The sequence below is a fragment of the Ornithorhynchus anatinus genome, chromosome 2, assembly GCF_004115215.2.
Source record: "Ornithorhynchus anatinus isolate Pmale09 chromosome 2, mOrnAna1.pri.v4, whole genome shotgun sequence".
In the NCBI taxonomy this organism is placed as follows: Eukaryota; Metazoa; Chordata; class Mammalia; order Monotremata; family Ornithorhynchidae; genus Ornithorhynchus; species Ornithorhynchus anatinus.
Window position 1 is genome coordinate 94,374,854 of NC_041729.1, and position 16,217 is coordinate 94,391,070.

The 16,217-nt window shown below is 41.6% G+C and overlaps 1 protein-coding gene across 26 annotated transcripts in view; it reads left to right on the plus strand.

Annotated features, from left to right (window-relative positions):
- Positions 1–16,217, plus strand: part of EPB41L2 (erythrocyte membrane protein band 4.1 like 2) — a 236,759-nt gene that overhangs the window by 116,223 nt on the left and 104,319 nt on the right. For all 26 annotated transcript variants that reach the window (XM_029082926.2, XM_029082766.2, XM_029082749.2 and 23 more), the window contains 2 exons: positions 985–1,475; positions 4,439–4,654. In XM_029082926.2, coding sequence (XP_028938759.1) covers positions 999–1,475; positions 4,439–4,654 — 693 coding nt within the window. In that variant the 5' untranslated portion in view covers positions 985–998. The remainder of the gene's footprint in view (positions 1–984; positions 1,476–4,438; positions 4,655–16,217) is intronic.

Below are 16,217 nucleotides of genomic sequence, written 5' to 3' on the forward strand. Positions count from 1 at the left end.
GTAAGGGCGAATTTTGGCCTTTGTCCAAAATGATTTCTTGTCTCTGTTATCTTACAATGATGTTTTAGTAGTACTTTTCATCTTCACATTACCTAATTTTGTTTTGCACAAATGTGGTGCAACTGCCAGCATGCAAAGCTAAATGTATTTTAATGCCTGCCTCTAGCACTGTCGGCAAACTTCTCATTTCTATGACAAAATGTGGTTTTTGCATAAATTTTTATGTGAAGATATCTTTTTCACCAGGCTTCTTGGTACTTTAAAATGAGGATATCAGTTTCCTCGCTGAGTGGTTTGAAATGAAATGGGTTCTTAGATCATTAGCATCAGAACCACGGTTTTATTTTTGTCTAGAAATTGTGAATTGCAACCTCAGGTGATAAGTGTGTGCAACTTGTTGCCTGTTGAAAGTTTGCAGGCAGGAACTAATAGGCTGCCCAAGAGTTTAGTAGAGTCATCAGCAAATAGTATTAATAATTGATATTTAAGTGCTTACTATGTGTTAATCACTGTACTATGGGTTGGGGTAGATACAAGATCATTAGGTTCCACATAGGGCTCACGGTCTTAGTAGGAGGGAGAACAGATATTGAACCTCCATTTTGCAAATGAGGGAACTGAGGCACAGAAGTTAAATGACTTGTCACAGGTCACACAGCAGACAAGTTACGGAAGTAGAATTGGTCTAGGAGTCAGAGGACCTAGGTTCTATCTGCTCCTTCCATTTGCTTCTTAGAAAAGGTTCATGGTGGATTATGAGGTGGAAAATTAAAGGAGAGATGTTAGCATACCAGATGTTAGCATACCAGATGTTAGCATCACCATAGCATCACTAAAACCTTGATGGTGATCAAACTATTCATCCAACTGTTTTTGTACCACTATTAAACACAGAATCTTAGATGAATATTGCTTTGATCCAGAAATTTTACCATTGTCTTTGGCATCATTTGTTAAAAAACTCTTTTTTTATTTGATTTTTAGCATAATCTGTAACCATGACCACAGAAGTAGGCTCAGACACTGAAGTAAAGAAGGAATCTGAACAGGTGGATTCAGATTCAACCAAGGAAAAGCCCGAAGAAGCCTCAGAAAGAGAGCAGAATCAGTCATCCGAACAGGAAGATGAGGAAGAAACTGGCTCTTCCTCTCCCACTGCGGCAGCTAGTCCAAAGAGCCCAAGGAGCCAGAAGAAGAAGGAGCCTTCGGAGAGCAGGGGCTTCTCTCGCTTCCTACCTCCATGGCTTAAGAAGCAAAAGTCTTATAACCTAGTGGAGGCTAAAAATGGAGGAGAGAAACAAACCCCAGAGCAAGCAGGGGAGGAAGAGCAGAAGCAAGGTGACCGAGAGGATGTGTTACCAGAGGAGGAGCGTCCGGCCAAAGGGGACTCTGAAGAGACAGCTGACAGGAAACAGCAGGACGCTAAAGTTGAAGACAAAGATGAGAAACGTTCAGTGAGCAGTGCTGAGACCCAGGTAAGCATGAAGTGGTGAACAAATAAAACCTCAGTAATAAATACCAAGAGCATTAACTGAGCTCTCATGTTTGCAGAACACCCTACAAGGTCCTTAGGAAAAATGTAAATGTGCCAGCCCTAGAGAAACTTGTGACATACTGGAAAAGATGGTTGCTCCAAATTGAAAAGTGAACTTTAGTTTCAGAATGGGAAAAGAGGTAATAATAATAATTATGGTATTTAAGTGTGTATTATGTGCCAAGCACTGTACTAAGCTTTGGGGTACATACACAATATTCAGGGTGGACATCGTCTCTGTCTCACACGGACCTTACAGTCTTTAAAATATGGAAGATACAAATGATTCAATCAATAAGAAACAGTTACTCATTTGTGTGCTCGAAGAGGTGATGGAATAGCAATCTCAGAAAGGTGGGGTGATAGATCAGGAAATGTGCTCCAGAGGAGGAGCTGATACTATAGGAGGGCTTTACAAGAGGAGGGGGTTGTAGAGGAGTGACACTCTGGGTGGGCGGAAGGAGTGTTAAAGACAAGAGGAAAGCTATGAACAGATAGCTGAATGAAGTAAACTTGAGGAGATTTGCATTGAAACAGTGAAGATGACAACCGGGACTGTAGCGGGAGAAAAGCGTGGATAGCCAGTGGTTAGACTTTTTTTGCTTTGAATACGTTATCATTAAAAGAAAGTCTCTCCATTCCCACTCGACTCTTCTTCCCAAATTGTGTGAGAATCTTCCTTAGTCCTATCTCTATGCTTTCAGGGTAAACCTTGTCTCTTAGATTGTTGACATGTCTGACTCTGTGACTGTCAGTCAGTTGTATTTATTGAACACTTGCTGTGTGCAGATCACTTTACTAAGCACTTGGGAGAGTACAACATAACAAAGACATTCCCTGCCCACATAGATTCCCTTAGTTTCTCTGTGAACTGGAAGCTCTTGGAGCCCTACTAAGTGGGAATTTAATCTGGATCTCACCTATAGTTTAAAAATTTAAATTTGTAACTTTCAAATCCAAATTTTGGCATCAATTATAGTTTATGGGTAAGCTCCTTTTTTCTATTTTAGAATATTGATGCTTATAAAGGGCTCTTTTTGTAAGGTAAGCTCGTTGTGGGCTGGGAACATGTCTACCAACTCTGTTGTATGGTACTTTGTTGTATGATATGAGAAGCAGCGTGGCTCAGTGGAAAGAGCACGGGCTTTGGAGTCAGGGCTCATGAGCTCGAATCCCAGCTCTGCCGCTTGTCGGCTGTGTGACTGTGGGCAAGTCACTTAACTTCTCTGTGCCTCAGTTCCCTCATCTGTAAAATGGGGATTAAGACTGTGAGCCCCACGTGGGACAACCTGATTCCCCTATGTCTACCCCAGCGCTTAGAACAGTGCTCGGCACATAGTAAGCGCTTAGCAAATACCAACATTATTATTATTATTATTATTACTTTCCCAAGTGGTTGGGATAGTGCTGTGTACACAGAGCTGAGAAGCAGCTTGGTCCAGTGAGAAGCAGTGCTTCCTAATGGATAGAGCACGGGCCTTGGAGTCAGAAGGTCTTGGGTTCTAATTCCAGCTCTTCCACATGTCTGTTGTATGACTTAAGCGAGTCACGTAACTTCTCTTTGCCTGTTACCTCATCTGTAAAATGGGGATTACTACCGTGAACCCCATGTAGAGACTCTGTCCAACCTGATTAGCTTGTATCTACCCCAGTTCTTAGTACAGTGCCTGGCACATGGTAAACGCTGCACGAAGACCATAATTTTTTTTAAGAAAGGAAACAATAAATATCATTGGTTGATTAGGCAAAATAAAATTATTTAAGGAAGAACCCCAAAATAAGCTTTTGAATTGCATTATTTATCATGGCTAAGATGGCTGCAATCTGATTTTAAAATGATACTGATAACTACAGTCAGAATCCTTCTTATTGGAATCACAATCCCACAGAGATTCCTTTTCTTCAGAAAGCAAAAGATCAGTAATAAGTAGGTGGTGAGTGTGCAGAACTTCTGATCTGTCGATCAGTAGTATTTAAATAAGAATTTTCTGTGTGCAGAGCACTATATTCAGCATTTGGGAGAGTACAAAACAGCAGAATTGGGTGACACATTCCCTGCCTGTGGGGAACTTAGAGTCTAAATGGGAAGAGAGGCTTTAATATAAATTACAAGGTGGGATAAATATAAAAGTGCTTAAACGGTACAGATCCAAGTGCAGAGACGATGCTTAAGGGAGACAGAGTAGGAGAAATGAAGGCTTAGTTAGTAGGCCTTTTGGAGGAAGATGTGATTTTAGGAGGGCTTTGAAGATGAGGGGAGTAGTGGTCTGTCATATGAAGGGAGAGGGAGTTGCAGATCAGAAGGAGGATGTGGGCTACAGGTCCGAGAAGAGATAGATGAGATCAAGGAACAGTGAGTAGGCTGATATTAGAGGAGCAAAGTGTATGAGTTGATTTGTAGAAGGAAATTAGTGAGGTAAGGTAGACAAGGGACAGCTAAGTTCTTTAAAGTCACTGGCAAGGAGTTTGTGAATGGGAGATGCTCTGGAGGCAGAGGTGGATGGGAAGCCACTGGAGGTTAATGAGGAGTGGGGAGACCTGGACTGAACATTTTTTTTTTTTAGAATTATGGTTTGGGAATTAAGTGAAATATGGAGTGGGGTGAGGTAGGGAGGTCAGCGAGGATGCTGATGCAGTAGTCAAGATGGGATAGATAAGTGCTTGGAACTCCTTTGGGAAATTTCTTTAGGGAGTATAGGATCCCTCTGGACAAGTTGGGACAGATTCATCAGTGATCTTTATGCGTTATGCTGGCCAGGTTCTCAGTTTCCAAAAAAAACTCCTCAACTCCAGGAGTGCTGGGTCTTGACCTATTCCATGATTTTAGCTTTTACGATCAGATAATGGGATCTGTTAGATTCCTTGAGTGCAGAGAGCCTTATTATTTTCCATTTTTCTCTCCAGCCTGCTAAAGAAGACAGTAAGGAGATAGAAGTGGAAAAGGTAGAAGAAATACAGGAAGACAGAACAGAGGAAGAAGAGGTAAAAAGAGAAACCAAGGAAGTTCAGACGACCGATCTCAAAGCGGAGAAGGTGTCTCAGAAGGCTGCCAAGAAGATAAAAACTGTGCAGTGTAAAGTGATGCTCCTAGATGGCACAGAATACAGCTGTGCCCTAGAGGTAAGGCGGATAAAGAGATCTTTATATGTAGAATGAAAGCAGCGAGTAGAGTGCCTTCATGGCCTCTGCAATTCAACGAATACATTTTTGTTTTTCGGGTAAATCCAAATGAATTGGTTTTCTTACAATGTCACATTCACCAAGCAGTAATGAAGGGTAAGCCAGGCCTACCTTATAAACCCAAATCGTTGGGACTTCCCGAGGTAGCTATAAAAATGTGCCTTTGAGACTTGTCTAATTTAAAAATAGTCTAAATTGAGCAGCAAGGACTCTGGAGGAAAATTTTAAAGCTGTGCAATGAAAAAAAAAGAATCCAAATATAACAACTTGCTCTCTCGAGGAAACATTTTGGAACTGGGTAATGAAGAAAATTCCACATATAACAGCAGGATAGCTCAAGTGAAACTTTTGGTGCCAAGGTAGCTTTTATGAACCTTTTTTGCACACCCTATTGATTCCTAAAATTAAGCAATTCTTTTTTGATGAAAACAGAACCTCTGACTTAAAAGGAGGTAGGTTTTTTTAATTATTCAGTACCAATGGAGCACCCATATTCAACTCGCAGGCTCAAAATGCATAAAGGAATAATTATAGTTACATCTTAATTGAAACAGTCTTAGGTTTTAGGATTTTTATGAAGCTATAAACTGCAATTTTGTATCAAATAAAAGTAGTTTTTAAAATATATGTACATATATGTATATGTATATGCTTCATTTTCATGACTCGGTACTCATAGAGTATGTTGGATCCTTTCTCGAATTTTTGCTATAAAGAACAGTCTGTCTTCTGGTCTTTCATCCTCTGCAGATTTATTTGGGATTTTGGGGGCTTCTAATTATATTTATTAAACCAATTTATTAGTAAAAACCACAGATTTACAACTACTAATAAAAGTGCAAAGTTGTTGGTAAGGACATGTCTTATGGATGTTTGATGGTTGCTGGGGTTTTTTTTAAACACTAAATAAGTGGGTGTTATTCTTGGGTTCCAATTCTATTGAAAGGAAAGGAAGAATTTTAAGCAAACTAAAGATTAAATTAAATGGGCTGTACAGCATCCAAACCATTTCTGCCTTAAACTCTCTAGTGCCAACTTTAGTAGGAATATTTTCAAAGAGAAATCTAGGCAAATCTCAGAATATATTTGAATTTTTTCAATTTCTAAGTTTTTGTAAATTGTGACCCTTTATTCTGGCTCCAAAGTAGGACACATTTTTCACAGATATCATTGGAGGAGGTGATTTAAAGATTTGACAATCCATTAAAAAAAAATTTTTTTTGCTATTTCCCAGTTTTATACTGTATTCTTACTTCCCAAATTTCTCCATCTGGACCTGGAGATTCTTTTCTCTTCTGCATCTAAAATCCATATGTAGACAAAATGTGGTTGTGTGTTTGATAACTGGACTGTCTTATCTCAAAACTCTGGGCAGAGAATGTGTCTGTTATATTGTATTCTTCCAAGCACTTAATACAGTGCTGTGCATACAGTAAGCACTCAATAAATACAATTAATTGATAACCTTGCATCTACCCCAGAGCTTAGCGCATATATAGAAAATGCTTAATTCAAGCTATTACTGTTGTTATTATTAATATTATTATTATATCCCATGGCTGGGAAGATAGTGAAGCAACTGGCTTTGAAGAGATAGTTCAATCAATGGTATTGAGTGCTTATTGTGTGCAGAGCACTGTACTAAGTGCTGGGAAGAGTAGTACAGTACATGAGTTGATAGGCACATTCCTGGCTCACAAGGATCTGATAGTCTAGGTGGGGAGATGGACAGTAATGTGAATAAATTATGGATATGTATATGTGCTGTGGGGCTGAGGATGGGGTGAATATAATGTCTTTAAAGGCTACTCATGCAATTGCAGAAAGAGCAGAGGACTGGGATTCGGGAGACTCAAGTTCAAATCTTGGCTCTGCCACTTGCCCTGCTGTGTGACCTGTGAAAGGCTATAAACTTTTCTGGGCCACAGTTTCCTTATCTGTAAAATGACTAAATATCTCCTCTTTTTTCTGTCTCCCCCAATCTCCCCATTCCCCACAGACTGTGAGCCCCATGTGGGACAGGAACTGTGTTGGTCTGATGATGATATACCAGGATAGATGTTAGCTACAATCAGAACAGATGTAGTTCTTTAGCTTGTCAGATACAAGTGCTTAACAAATACCACAATTAGCTGTGGCATGAATTTGTGTTGAGCTGACCTCAGAATTTTGCCAATGTCTCATCCATCCTTCTTCTTGTACATATTTATCATTTTCTCTGTGTTCAGGTAGGGAACACAGGTAGGGAAGAATATGTTTGGGATCTCGCTCACGCACTAAAATTCGAAGATGGAGCTGAAGAATGTCTATTCTAAGAAAAATATTCTTTGCTATGATCTAGACCTGGATTTGGTTTTACACTTGGATTTAGGAACTGTGCTCTTATAAAATGCTAACTCTCATGTGGACCTAAATGATGTTCCCAGAGCAAAGGGAGGCAGCCCAGATGTTAAGATGGGGACCTAATTCCTTGGTTCTCTACTGTTAATGACCAATATTTCATTTAAAATTTGAAGAGAAAGAATGACTTTGATAATGTTATGTCCTTTGAATAGATTCCTTTGTCAGTCAGTAGTATTTATATGTAATAATGTAAGCAGAGCACTAAGCACAGATACTAAGCACACAGGTATTTACCATAGAATTTTAGATGTGGCGCCTGCCCTCAAGGACTATACAGTCTAGGGGAGGAAACAGATAAAGGTAAATTACAGCTAGGAAGAAGGAAAAGTGGTTATGTACATGAGTTAGTACTTAAATAGTGGGGAATGTAAGATAAGACCTCACAAACATTTTCAGTACTTATTAAACTTATTTATTGCAGATCACTGCACTAAACATTTGGGAAAGTACAATACAACATTACTTGCCCACAAGGCCCTTACCACTAGTTTGTATATATATTTGTAAGTGTTTAAGTGGCACAAAATGCTGAAATGGCAGTTGGAGATATAGGATAGGGATAATAGAAGTTAATCAGGGGAGGCCTCCTGGAGTAAAGATTTCAGAGGGCTTTAAAGATTGGGAGTTCTGGTAGTCGGGCTTTTTGTTTCATAACTTTGGTGAGAAAAATGTTGATCCAGTTTCAGGAGGTGGAGTGGAGAGGGTCATTGACACAAGCTGACAGGCTATGTTTATTTAGTAGCCCCATTTTTCCTATTATATAACAGAAGGGAATTGGAAGTTTAATTGGAATTCAGTTTTACGCCAAAGAGAAAGGCAGAACTTGCATTGTTAGTTCAGCGATGCTGTATGACTACTTTAAATTCAGTCCCAGGCCTGGGATATTTTAATGATTTGTGTTCCCACTGCTGTGCTGCTTGGAATTTGTGGTTCACATTATTTCTTAACACATTTCTTCTTTCCTTACCCTTGCAATTTCCTTTTCCCATGAGTGCTAACCATGTCCCTTGCTGATTTATGAAAAGGCCTTCCCATCAGAGTTATAATGCCCCATCATCCCTGCCTTTTTGCTGTTAAGTGGATTTGTCTTTGTTTCCTATTTAGTTGAGAGTGGGGAATCTTTATCAAATGGCTGTGGCTATGGACTGCTTTCTTAAAATCCTGAACTTGAGGTGATTTCATGATCTTTCAACAGTTCTGGCCTGTGACTTGATGGTGAACTGTTACGAACAGAGGGGGAAGTAACTTAGGTCTTGATGGATTTAGGAACGTGAATATAATCAATTAATGTTTTGTTTTACAAAACCTTAAAGAGGACATGTCAAATAGTTGTCGCTTTTCCTCTTTGGGACTCTCTGATTTGCTTCATTCCTCAGTTCTCTATTGTTTTAAAATGCTGTATTTTGAGGACTTAAGCACTTAACTGAGCACTGACTAGATGCAAGATAATCATGTTGAACACAGTCCCTGTTCCACATGGGGCTCACAGTCTAAGTAAGAGGGAGTAGGATTTAATCCCCCTTTTAGAGTTGAAACTGAGGCCCAGAGGTATTAAGTGACTTGTGCAAACATACAACAGGTATCCTCTGATTCGGGCCTGTGCTCTTTCCATTATTCATTCATTCATTCAATAGTATTTATTGAGCACTGTACTAAGCGCTTGGAATGAACAAGTCGGCAACAGATAGAGACAGTCCCTGCCGTTTGACGGGCTTACAGTCTAATCGGGGGAGACGGACAGACAAGAACAATGGCAATAAATAGAGTTGAGGGGAAGAACATCTCATAAAAACAATGGCAACTAAATAGAATCGAGGCAATGTACATTTCATTAACAAAATAAATAGGGTAATAAATGTATAGAGTTGAGCAGACGAGTACAGTGCTGAGGGGATGGGAAGGGAGAGGTGGAGGAGCAGAGGGAAATGGGGGGAAAAGAGGGTTAAGCTGCGGAGAGGTGAAGGGGGAGTGGTAGAGGGAGTAGAGGGAGAAGAGGAGCTCAGTCTGCGAAGGCCTCTTGGAGGAGGTGAGTTTTAAGTAGGGTTTTGAAGAGAGGAAGAGAATCAGTTTGGCGGAGGTGAGGAGGGAGGGTGTTCCAGGGCCGCGGGAGGACATGGCCCAGGGGTCGACGGCGGGATAGGCGAGACCGAGGGACGGTGAGGAGGTGGGCGGCAGAGGAGTGGAGCTTGAGGGGTGGGCGGTAGAAAGAGAGAAGTGAGGAGAGGTAGGAAGGGGCAAGGTGATGTAGAGCCTTGAAGCCTAGAGTGAAGAGTTTTTGTTTGGTGCGGAGGTTGATAGGCAACCATTGGAGTTGTTTAAGAAGGGGAGTGACATGCCCAAATCATTTCTGCAGGAAGATGAGCCGGGCAGCGGAGTGAAGAATAGACTGGAGCGGGGCGAGAGAGGGGGAAGGGAGGTCAGAGAGAAGACTGACACAGTAGTCTAGCCGGGATATAACGAGAGCCCGTAGCAGTAAGGTAGCCGTTTGGGTGGAGAGGAAAGGGCAGATCTTGGTGATATTGTAAAGGTGAAACCGGCAGGTCTTGGTAACGGATAGGATGTGTGGGGTGAGCGAGAGAGACGAGTCAAGGATGACACCGAGATTGCCGGCCCGAGAGGCGAGAAGGATGGTCGTGCCATCCACGGTGATAGGGAAGTCTGGGAGAGGACCGGGTTTGGGAGGGAAGATGAGGAGCTCAGTCTCGCTCATGTTGAGTTTTAGGTGGCAGGCCGACATCCAGGTGGAGACATCCTGGAGGTGGGAGGAGATGCGAGCCTGAAGGGAGGGGGAGAGGACGGGGCGGAGATGTAGATCTGCGTGTCATCTGCGTAGAGATGATAGTCAAAGTCATGAGAGCGAATGAGTTCACCGAGGGAGTGAGTGTAAATGGAGAACAGAAGAGGGCCAAGAACTGACCCTTGAGGAACTCCAACAGTTAAAGGATTCCATTAGGCCATGTAGCTCCCTCTCTGGTTTAGAGCACATGTGGATGTGTATTGAGTATCTGCCATGAGAAAACAGAGCTCAGAAGGACCAGTTAACTGCCCATTTCAGCATTTTGTGCCACTTAAACACTTACAAACATAAATACAAACTAGTGATAAGAAGAAGGAGTTCAACATGCCGTCTGGTTAGAATTGAGCAAATAACTTGTGTGCAAGCCCTGTCCCAGATAATACTGCTTAGCAGCCTCTTGAAATCACCCTGTCACTTGGCCTCAGCTATAAACGTGTAGAGGGAGGACTGAAGGAAAGTGGTGTTACTGAGGGTCTCACCTCACTAAGCATACATTGAGGAGATGGAGGTTCTGAGTAGTCAGACAGTCACTTGTATTTGAGTGCTTACTGTGTGCAGAGCACTGTACTAAGTGCTTGGGCAAGTACAATTCAACAATCAGTAGACACATTCCCGGCCCATAGGGAGCTTACATTCTAGATGGGGAGACAGATATTCATTCATTCAGTAGTATTTATTGAGCGCTTACTATGTGCCGAACACTGTACTAAGCACTTGGAAGAGTACAACACATCAATAAACAGACACATCCCCTGCCCACAATAAGCTTACAGTCTAGAACGGGGAGACAGACATCAATACAAATAAATAAAATTGCAGATACGTACATAAGGGCTGGGAGGTGGGAAGAGTAAAGAGAGCAAGTCAGGGTGACACAGAAGGGAGTGGGAGATGAGGAAAGGAGAGGCTTAGCCTCGGAAGGCCTCTTGGAGGAGATGAGCCCTCAATAAAGCTTTGAAGGTGGGGAGAGTAATTGTAGGATTTGAAGAGGGATGGAATTCCAGACAAGAGGCATGATGTGGGCTAGGGGTCATCGACAAGATGCGTGAGATCAAGGCACAGTGAGAAGGTTAACACTTGAGGAGCGAAGTATGTGGGTGGGTTGTAGAAGGAGAGAAGCGAGGTGAGGTAGGAGGGAGCAAAGTGGTGAAGTACTTTAAAGCCAATGATAAGGAGTTTTTGTTTGATGCAGTGGTGGCTGGGCAACCGCTGGAGTTTTTGAGGAGTGGGGTGGACATGCCCTGAATGTTTTTGCAGACAAATGATCCGGGCAGCAAAGTGAAGTATGAACTGTAGTGGGGAGAGACAGGTGACTGGGAGTTCAGCAAGAAGACTGATGCAGTAATCCAGATGAGATAGGAAAGAAATTACAGAGATTTGCCTAAGTGCTGTGGGGCTAGGAGGGGAGATGAATAGTTTGACCTAATGTCAAGTATGCTCACCAAATGTGAACATAATCTTTAAAACGGAAAGATTCTTCTCTTCTGGAGGTTGTGGTGACTTTATCCTCTTCAAGTGTAATGATAGTACTAATGATAGTATTAAGCAAGTACTATGTGTCAAGCACTGTATTGAGTGCTGAGGTTTGCCCGGTAAATATGATTGATAGATACAAGAAAATCAGTTTGGACACAGTCCCTGTTCCGTGCTCTAATTGGTAGAACAGATATTTTATTTCCATTTTACAGAGGAGAAAACTTGGTCACGGAAAAGTAACTTGCCTAAAGTCACACAACAGGTAAGCGGGAGAGCTGCGACTAGAATCAGATCTCCTAGACAGACCTGTGCTTTTTCCACTACTGTCCTATATGAAGGCTAAATAGCTTGGAGGTATGAGGAAAGTATCTTCACTGAGGGTAGTTAGCAATTGATTATGTGGGATGGGCAGGGAATGAATCAAGGGATACTACCTGCAGATATAGTAAGTGTACAAGTATAGAGAAGCAGCATGCCCGTTGTTGGGTAGGAATTGTCTATCTGTTGCCGAATTGTACTTTCCAAGCGCTTAGTACAGTGCTTTGCACACAGTAAGCGCTCAGTAAATATGATTGATTGAATGAATGAATGGAGGACAGGCCTGGGAGTTAGACCTGGGTTTTAATCCCAGCTCTTCAGCTTGTCCGTTGTGACCATGGACAAGTCACTTAATTTCTCTGTGCCTCGGTTACCTCATCTGTAAATTGGGATTAAGACAGTGAGCCTCATGTGGGACATAGACTGTGTCCAACCTGATTAGCTTCTATCTACCCCAGCACTCAGTACAGTGCTTGGCACATATTAAGCGATTAACAAATACCGTTCTTTCTTTTTAAAGTGTGGATAAGATGTTTGGGAGGATGGTTGATGTGTTATAAATTTAATTTGATTGCATATCATAGGGAGACTGGCATTGCCCTAGACATGTCCTCTCTTGGTCTCCTCTCATCATTTTCTATTCACCCTGGCCATCCTCTCTGCATCAACCTTCTCTTCCTATCCACTTAATCCATGTACCACCCCCACAAGCCCCATTCTATCTTTCCACTCAGGTGAAGGCTTGAATTGTCATGTGATAGCCTGTCCTTTACCATCATGGAAGTTGCATGTCTGATTAGTCAAACCATTGGATGTGGATTGGACAGAGAGGCACCGTCACCACAAAAGTATTCATAGAGAGAGAGAGGAGAAAGAAAGGCCAGTGGACTGTCCATAGACTAAGGGAACTTTTCATCAACATGCCCAATGTTCATAGAATCCCTTGACTTTGCATTGAAATGTCAGATAGGGACATAGACTGGCCAAGGGACCTTTAAATGTTGGAGAAAAGCCTGTAGTGAGTAACTTTGCAAGCTGGAAAACAATTGGAAAAATTGCTTGATCATTAATTGTTACCTAGTTGCTTGGCACTTTGTAACCACAGCTGATTACAGAGCTTGATATTGCCACCCTGAGGAGGCCAAGCACGAGTCAGCCAGTTTGCCCTTATTGGAAATCTGTGAGTTGAATGAATTAAAAGCTTTTTCATATCCTGTTTGGAAAGCAGCAGCGGCGTGCTGAGCAAATTTTGAAATTTGTTCAAATATATATCGTTGGGATGATTTGAAGACCCCTTTCCAAAGTAAAATTAAAATTCATGCCTTGAAGGATATAACTATCACTTGAAGTAATGCAAACCACAATAGATCTAACTCCCTAGTCTTTTATTTTCCAATTTATCAATATTTTTGGAGGTTTTTTTAATACAGACATAATCCAAGCACAACAGATTTCTTACAATGAAGTGTTCATTGATCAATCGGTTGTATTTTTTGAGCACTTACTATGTGCAGAGTACTGTACTAAGGGACTGTGAGAGTATAACAGTATTAACAGACATTTTCCTGACCATTCTTGCCATTCTCAGCAGTTCCGAACTACCCTAAATGTGAACAGTGCTGTTGGCTAAGCACCGTAGATTAGTTGATAGAGCACGAGCCTGGAAGTATGAAGGACCTGGGTTCTAATGCCGCTTCCACCATATGTCTGCTATGTGACCTTGGGCACCTAACTTATCTTCTTTAAGCCTCAGTTCCCTCATCTGTAAAATGTAAACTGTACAACCTGATTATCTTATATCCACATAGTAAGCGCCCAGGGCTTAGAACAGTGCTTGACATAGAGTAAGTATTTAACAAGTACCATAATTATTATTATTAAAGAGGAAAAACCCAAGGAAATACAGAGGTTTTGCAAAAAGATGTTGCTACTTGAGGATCATATCCCATTTCAGTTAGAAAAGTGGAGGATGAAAATATTGGGGCCTTCTCCCTGCCCACCCCGAGTGTCATGTTGTGGATTCACAGTGCCCAATTTGTCCTGGCATGCCTCTGAAGAGAATAGTCTTTATACAATTGGGGTTCTGCTGCTGCCTAGTACTAAGATATGCAAATGGTTGAGTTTTCAAAAAAGCAAGAGAAAACACTGTGAGAGGGTTAGGTTCTTGCCAGGCACAGCCTGCACCACTTCAAGGCCATTGAAAGTGGCTTTCATTTCCCTCTGGCATCTGTCTTATCCACCCATAGGACCAAGGGTGGGGGGTGGGGGATTGTTTCTGCCCACGCTGGAATGTCAGGCCTTTCCCCTTTTGAAGCTGGGAAAAACAAGAAAAGAAATTTCTCCTCACACTTCCCTCCAGCTTAGTTGGTCTCCTGAGATGCTCAAGGGATAAACCTCATTATGATATATGAGACAGCCTTTGGAACATGTTCGATCTGATGGGGAGACCTCTTTTTATTGTCTTCAAAGAGATTTTTTTTTAATCCATGGGGTTCAATAGCAGAAGAAAGGCAAATGAAGACCATAAACTCTGTTTTGACTGTGGGTCCAGCTTGCCGTGTTCCTGAAGTGAGAAATGGATTGATGTCTCAAAATAGTGGAGATGGGTAGAAATGTGTTTCTACTCAAAATCCTCCTGAACCGGCCCTGAGGGGCCTGTCAAGCCTGAAGCAGATTTTGATTAGTCTAGCTGCATCAGAAACAGAACAATGGCTATCTAAGGTTGGATTTGGGCAATGGACTCCTAATAGCCAAATGTTGTTGATGCAGGGGTTTAGTAGCTCCTGTGGTTCATTTTGGAAAATTTTGTTTTGGGTAATGAGATTAATTTCACTTGAGCTATAAGCCTTTAATCAATTGATGGAAAAAACAAGACAACTAGATGCTTCCATTTGGGGTCAGTTGATCATATTTATTGAGCTCTTCCTGTGGTCAGAGCACTGTACTAAGCACTTCGGAGAGTACAATATAGCAGTCACATTCCCTGCCCACAATGAGCTTGCAGTCTAGAGGCTATGTGATCAAAGGGATAGGCAGACTCGGTTTTTCAGAGCTGCAATTAGATGAGAAAAATGTCTGGACGTTAGTTCTTGGCAGCATGTTACTGAATCTTGCAGCTAGTCTAGTGTGCACACAGTAGGGGTATTAATGTTGTTTGTTCAGTTGATTATATTGCCATGTATCGGTCATATTTAGAAGGACCTTTGTTGGCGAATGAGAACGCTCATCAGTGCAAGCCAACCCAGGCATACCCTTTGGTCTCTAATTAATGTCAGTCAATAGTATTTATTGAGTGCTCCCTTGGAAAATGGGTCCTGAAATAAATTGCCTATAAGGGGAAGGCAACAGAGTTTAAAGATATGTCCATCAGTGCTACAGGGAGCGTGGTGCAGAAGTGCAAGGTAGCAGTAAGGAGGAGAAGTAGGGGAGGAGAGGAGAGATGAATCAGGGAAAGATCCTAAAGGAGATATGATTTCAGAAGGGCTGTGAAGAGGGGGAGAGATGTGATCTACTGGATGTGAAGGGAGAGGGAGTCCCGGGAAAGGAGAGAGGGCATTAGTGAGAGATAGTGAGAGAGTGGCAAGAGAGATGTGATCAAGTTGAGAAGAACAAAATTGAGAGCTGGGGTGGAGTGAGGAGAAGTAGGAGAGAGCTGATTGAGTGCCTTCATTTTCCTAAGATCCTGTCACCTTCCCAAGACTCTTCCTTTGGGGATCTTTGACCTCCTCTTTTTCCCTGAGTCGAGGCTTTCTTAGATTGTACTGTGTGCCAAGCCATGTGTTAGATCAGTGAGGAGCTCAAGGAAGTGTGAAGTAATCTGTATTACCTTTGTTTTATAAATATGTTTATGCAGGAGTACCCCACAGTACAGTCATGATGTGTTCCTTGAAAATATGGATGTTTCATGAGCAATGGACCTGTGGGAATATTTTTCCCATAGACTTAGTTATGAACTGAGATCTGTTCCAAAATCTCTGGAAAATTGTGAAATTCCTTTATGTGCAGTATACTGTTACATTAAACATCATTAAATTGCTGTTTAATCTATGTTAAAGCAATTCAAAGCATTATATCACAACATTCAATATGGAATATAGTGTGGCTAAGGAACTTTTCAGTAGACTGCAGAAGTGGAAGCCTGTTCTGACTGTGCAAGTGGTATTTCAATTTTAGTCAATAGTTTGTCCAATTTAAATTCAACAACCACCTCATGACTTCATAAATTTCCTTGTAGCAGGCCAATTCCTTCTGAACTCCGTTGTATACTTTTGAATGCCTCTCTCTTTAGTCATCTCAATTATTTAAAATTGATCTGCTTTTTTTAAATAGATGCAGGGTTTATTAATCCCAACATTTTAACTAATAGTACAGAGATCATAATTTGTCTGCTTTGGTATCTTGCAGAGTTGCATCGTAGTGTCAAAATGGTAGTCCTTAATGGCTGATTCTCTGGGTTATTTGCTTGCATTTACCTTCATATTAGTCAAAAGGTGATTCTACACAAGTTGA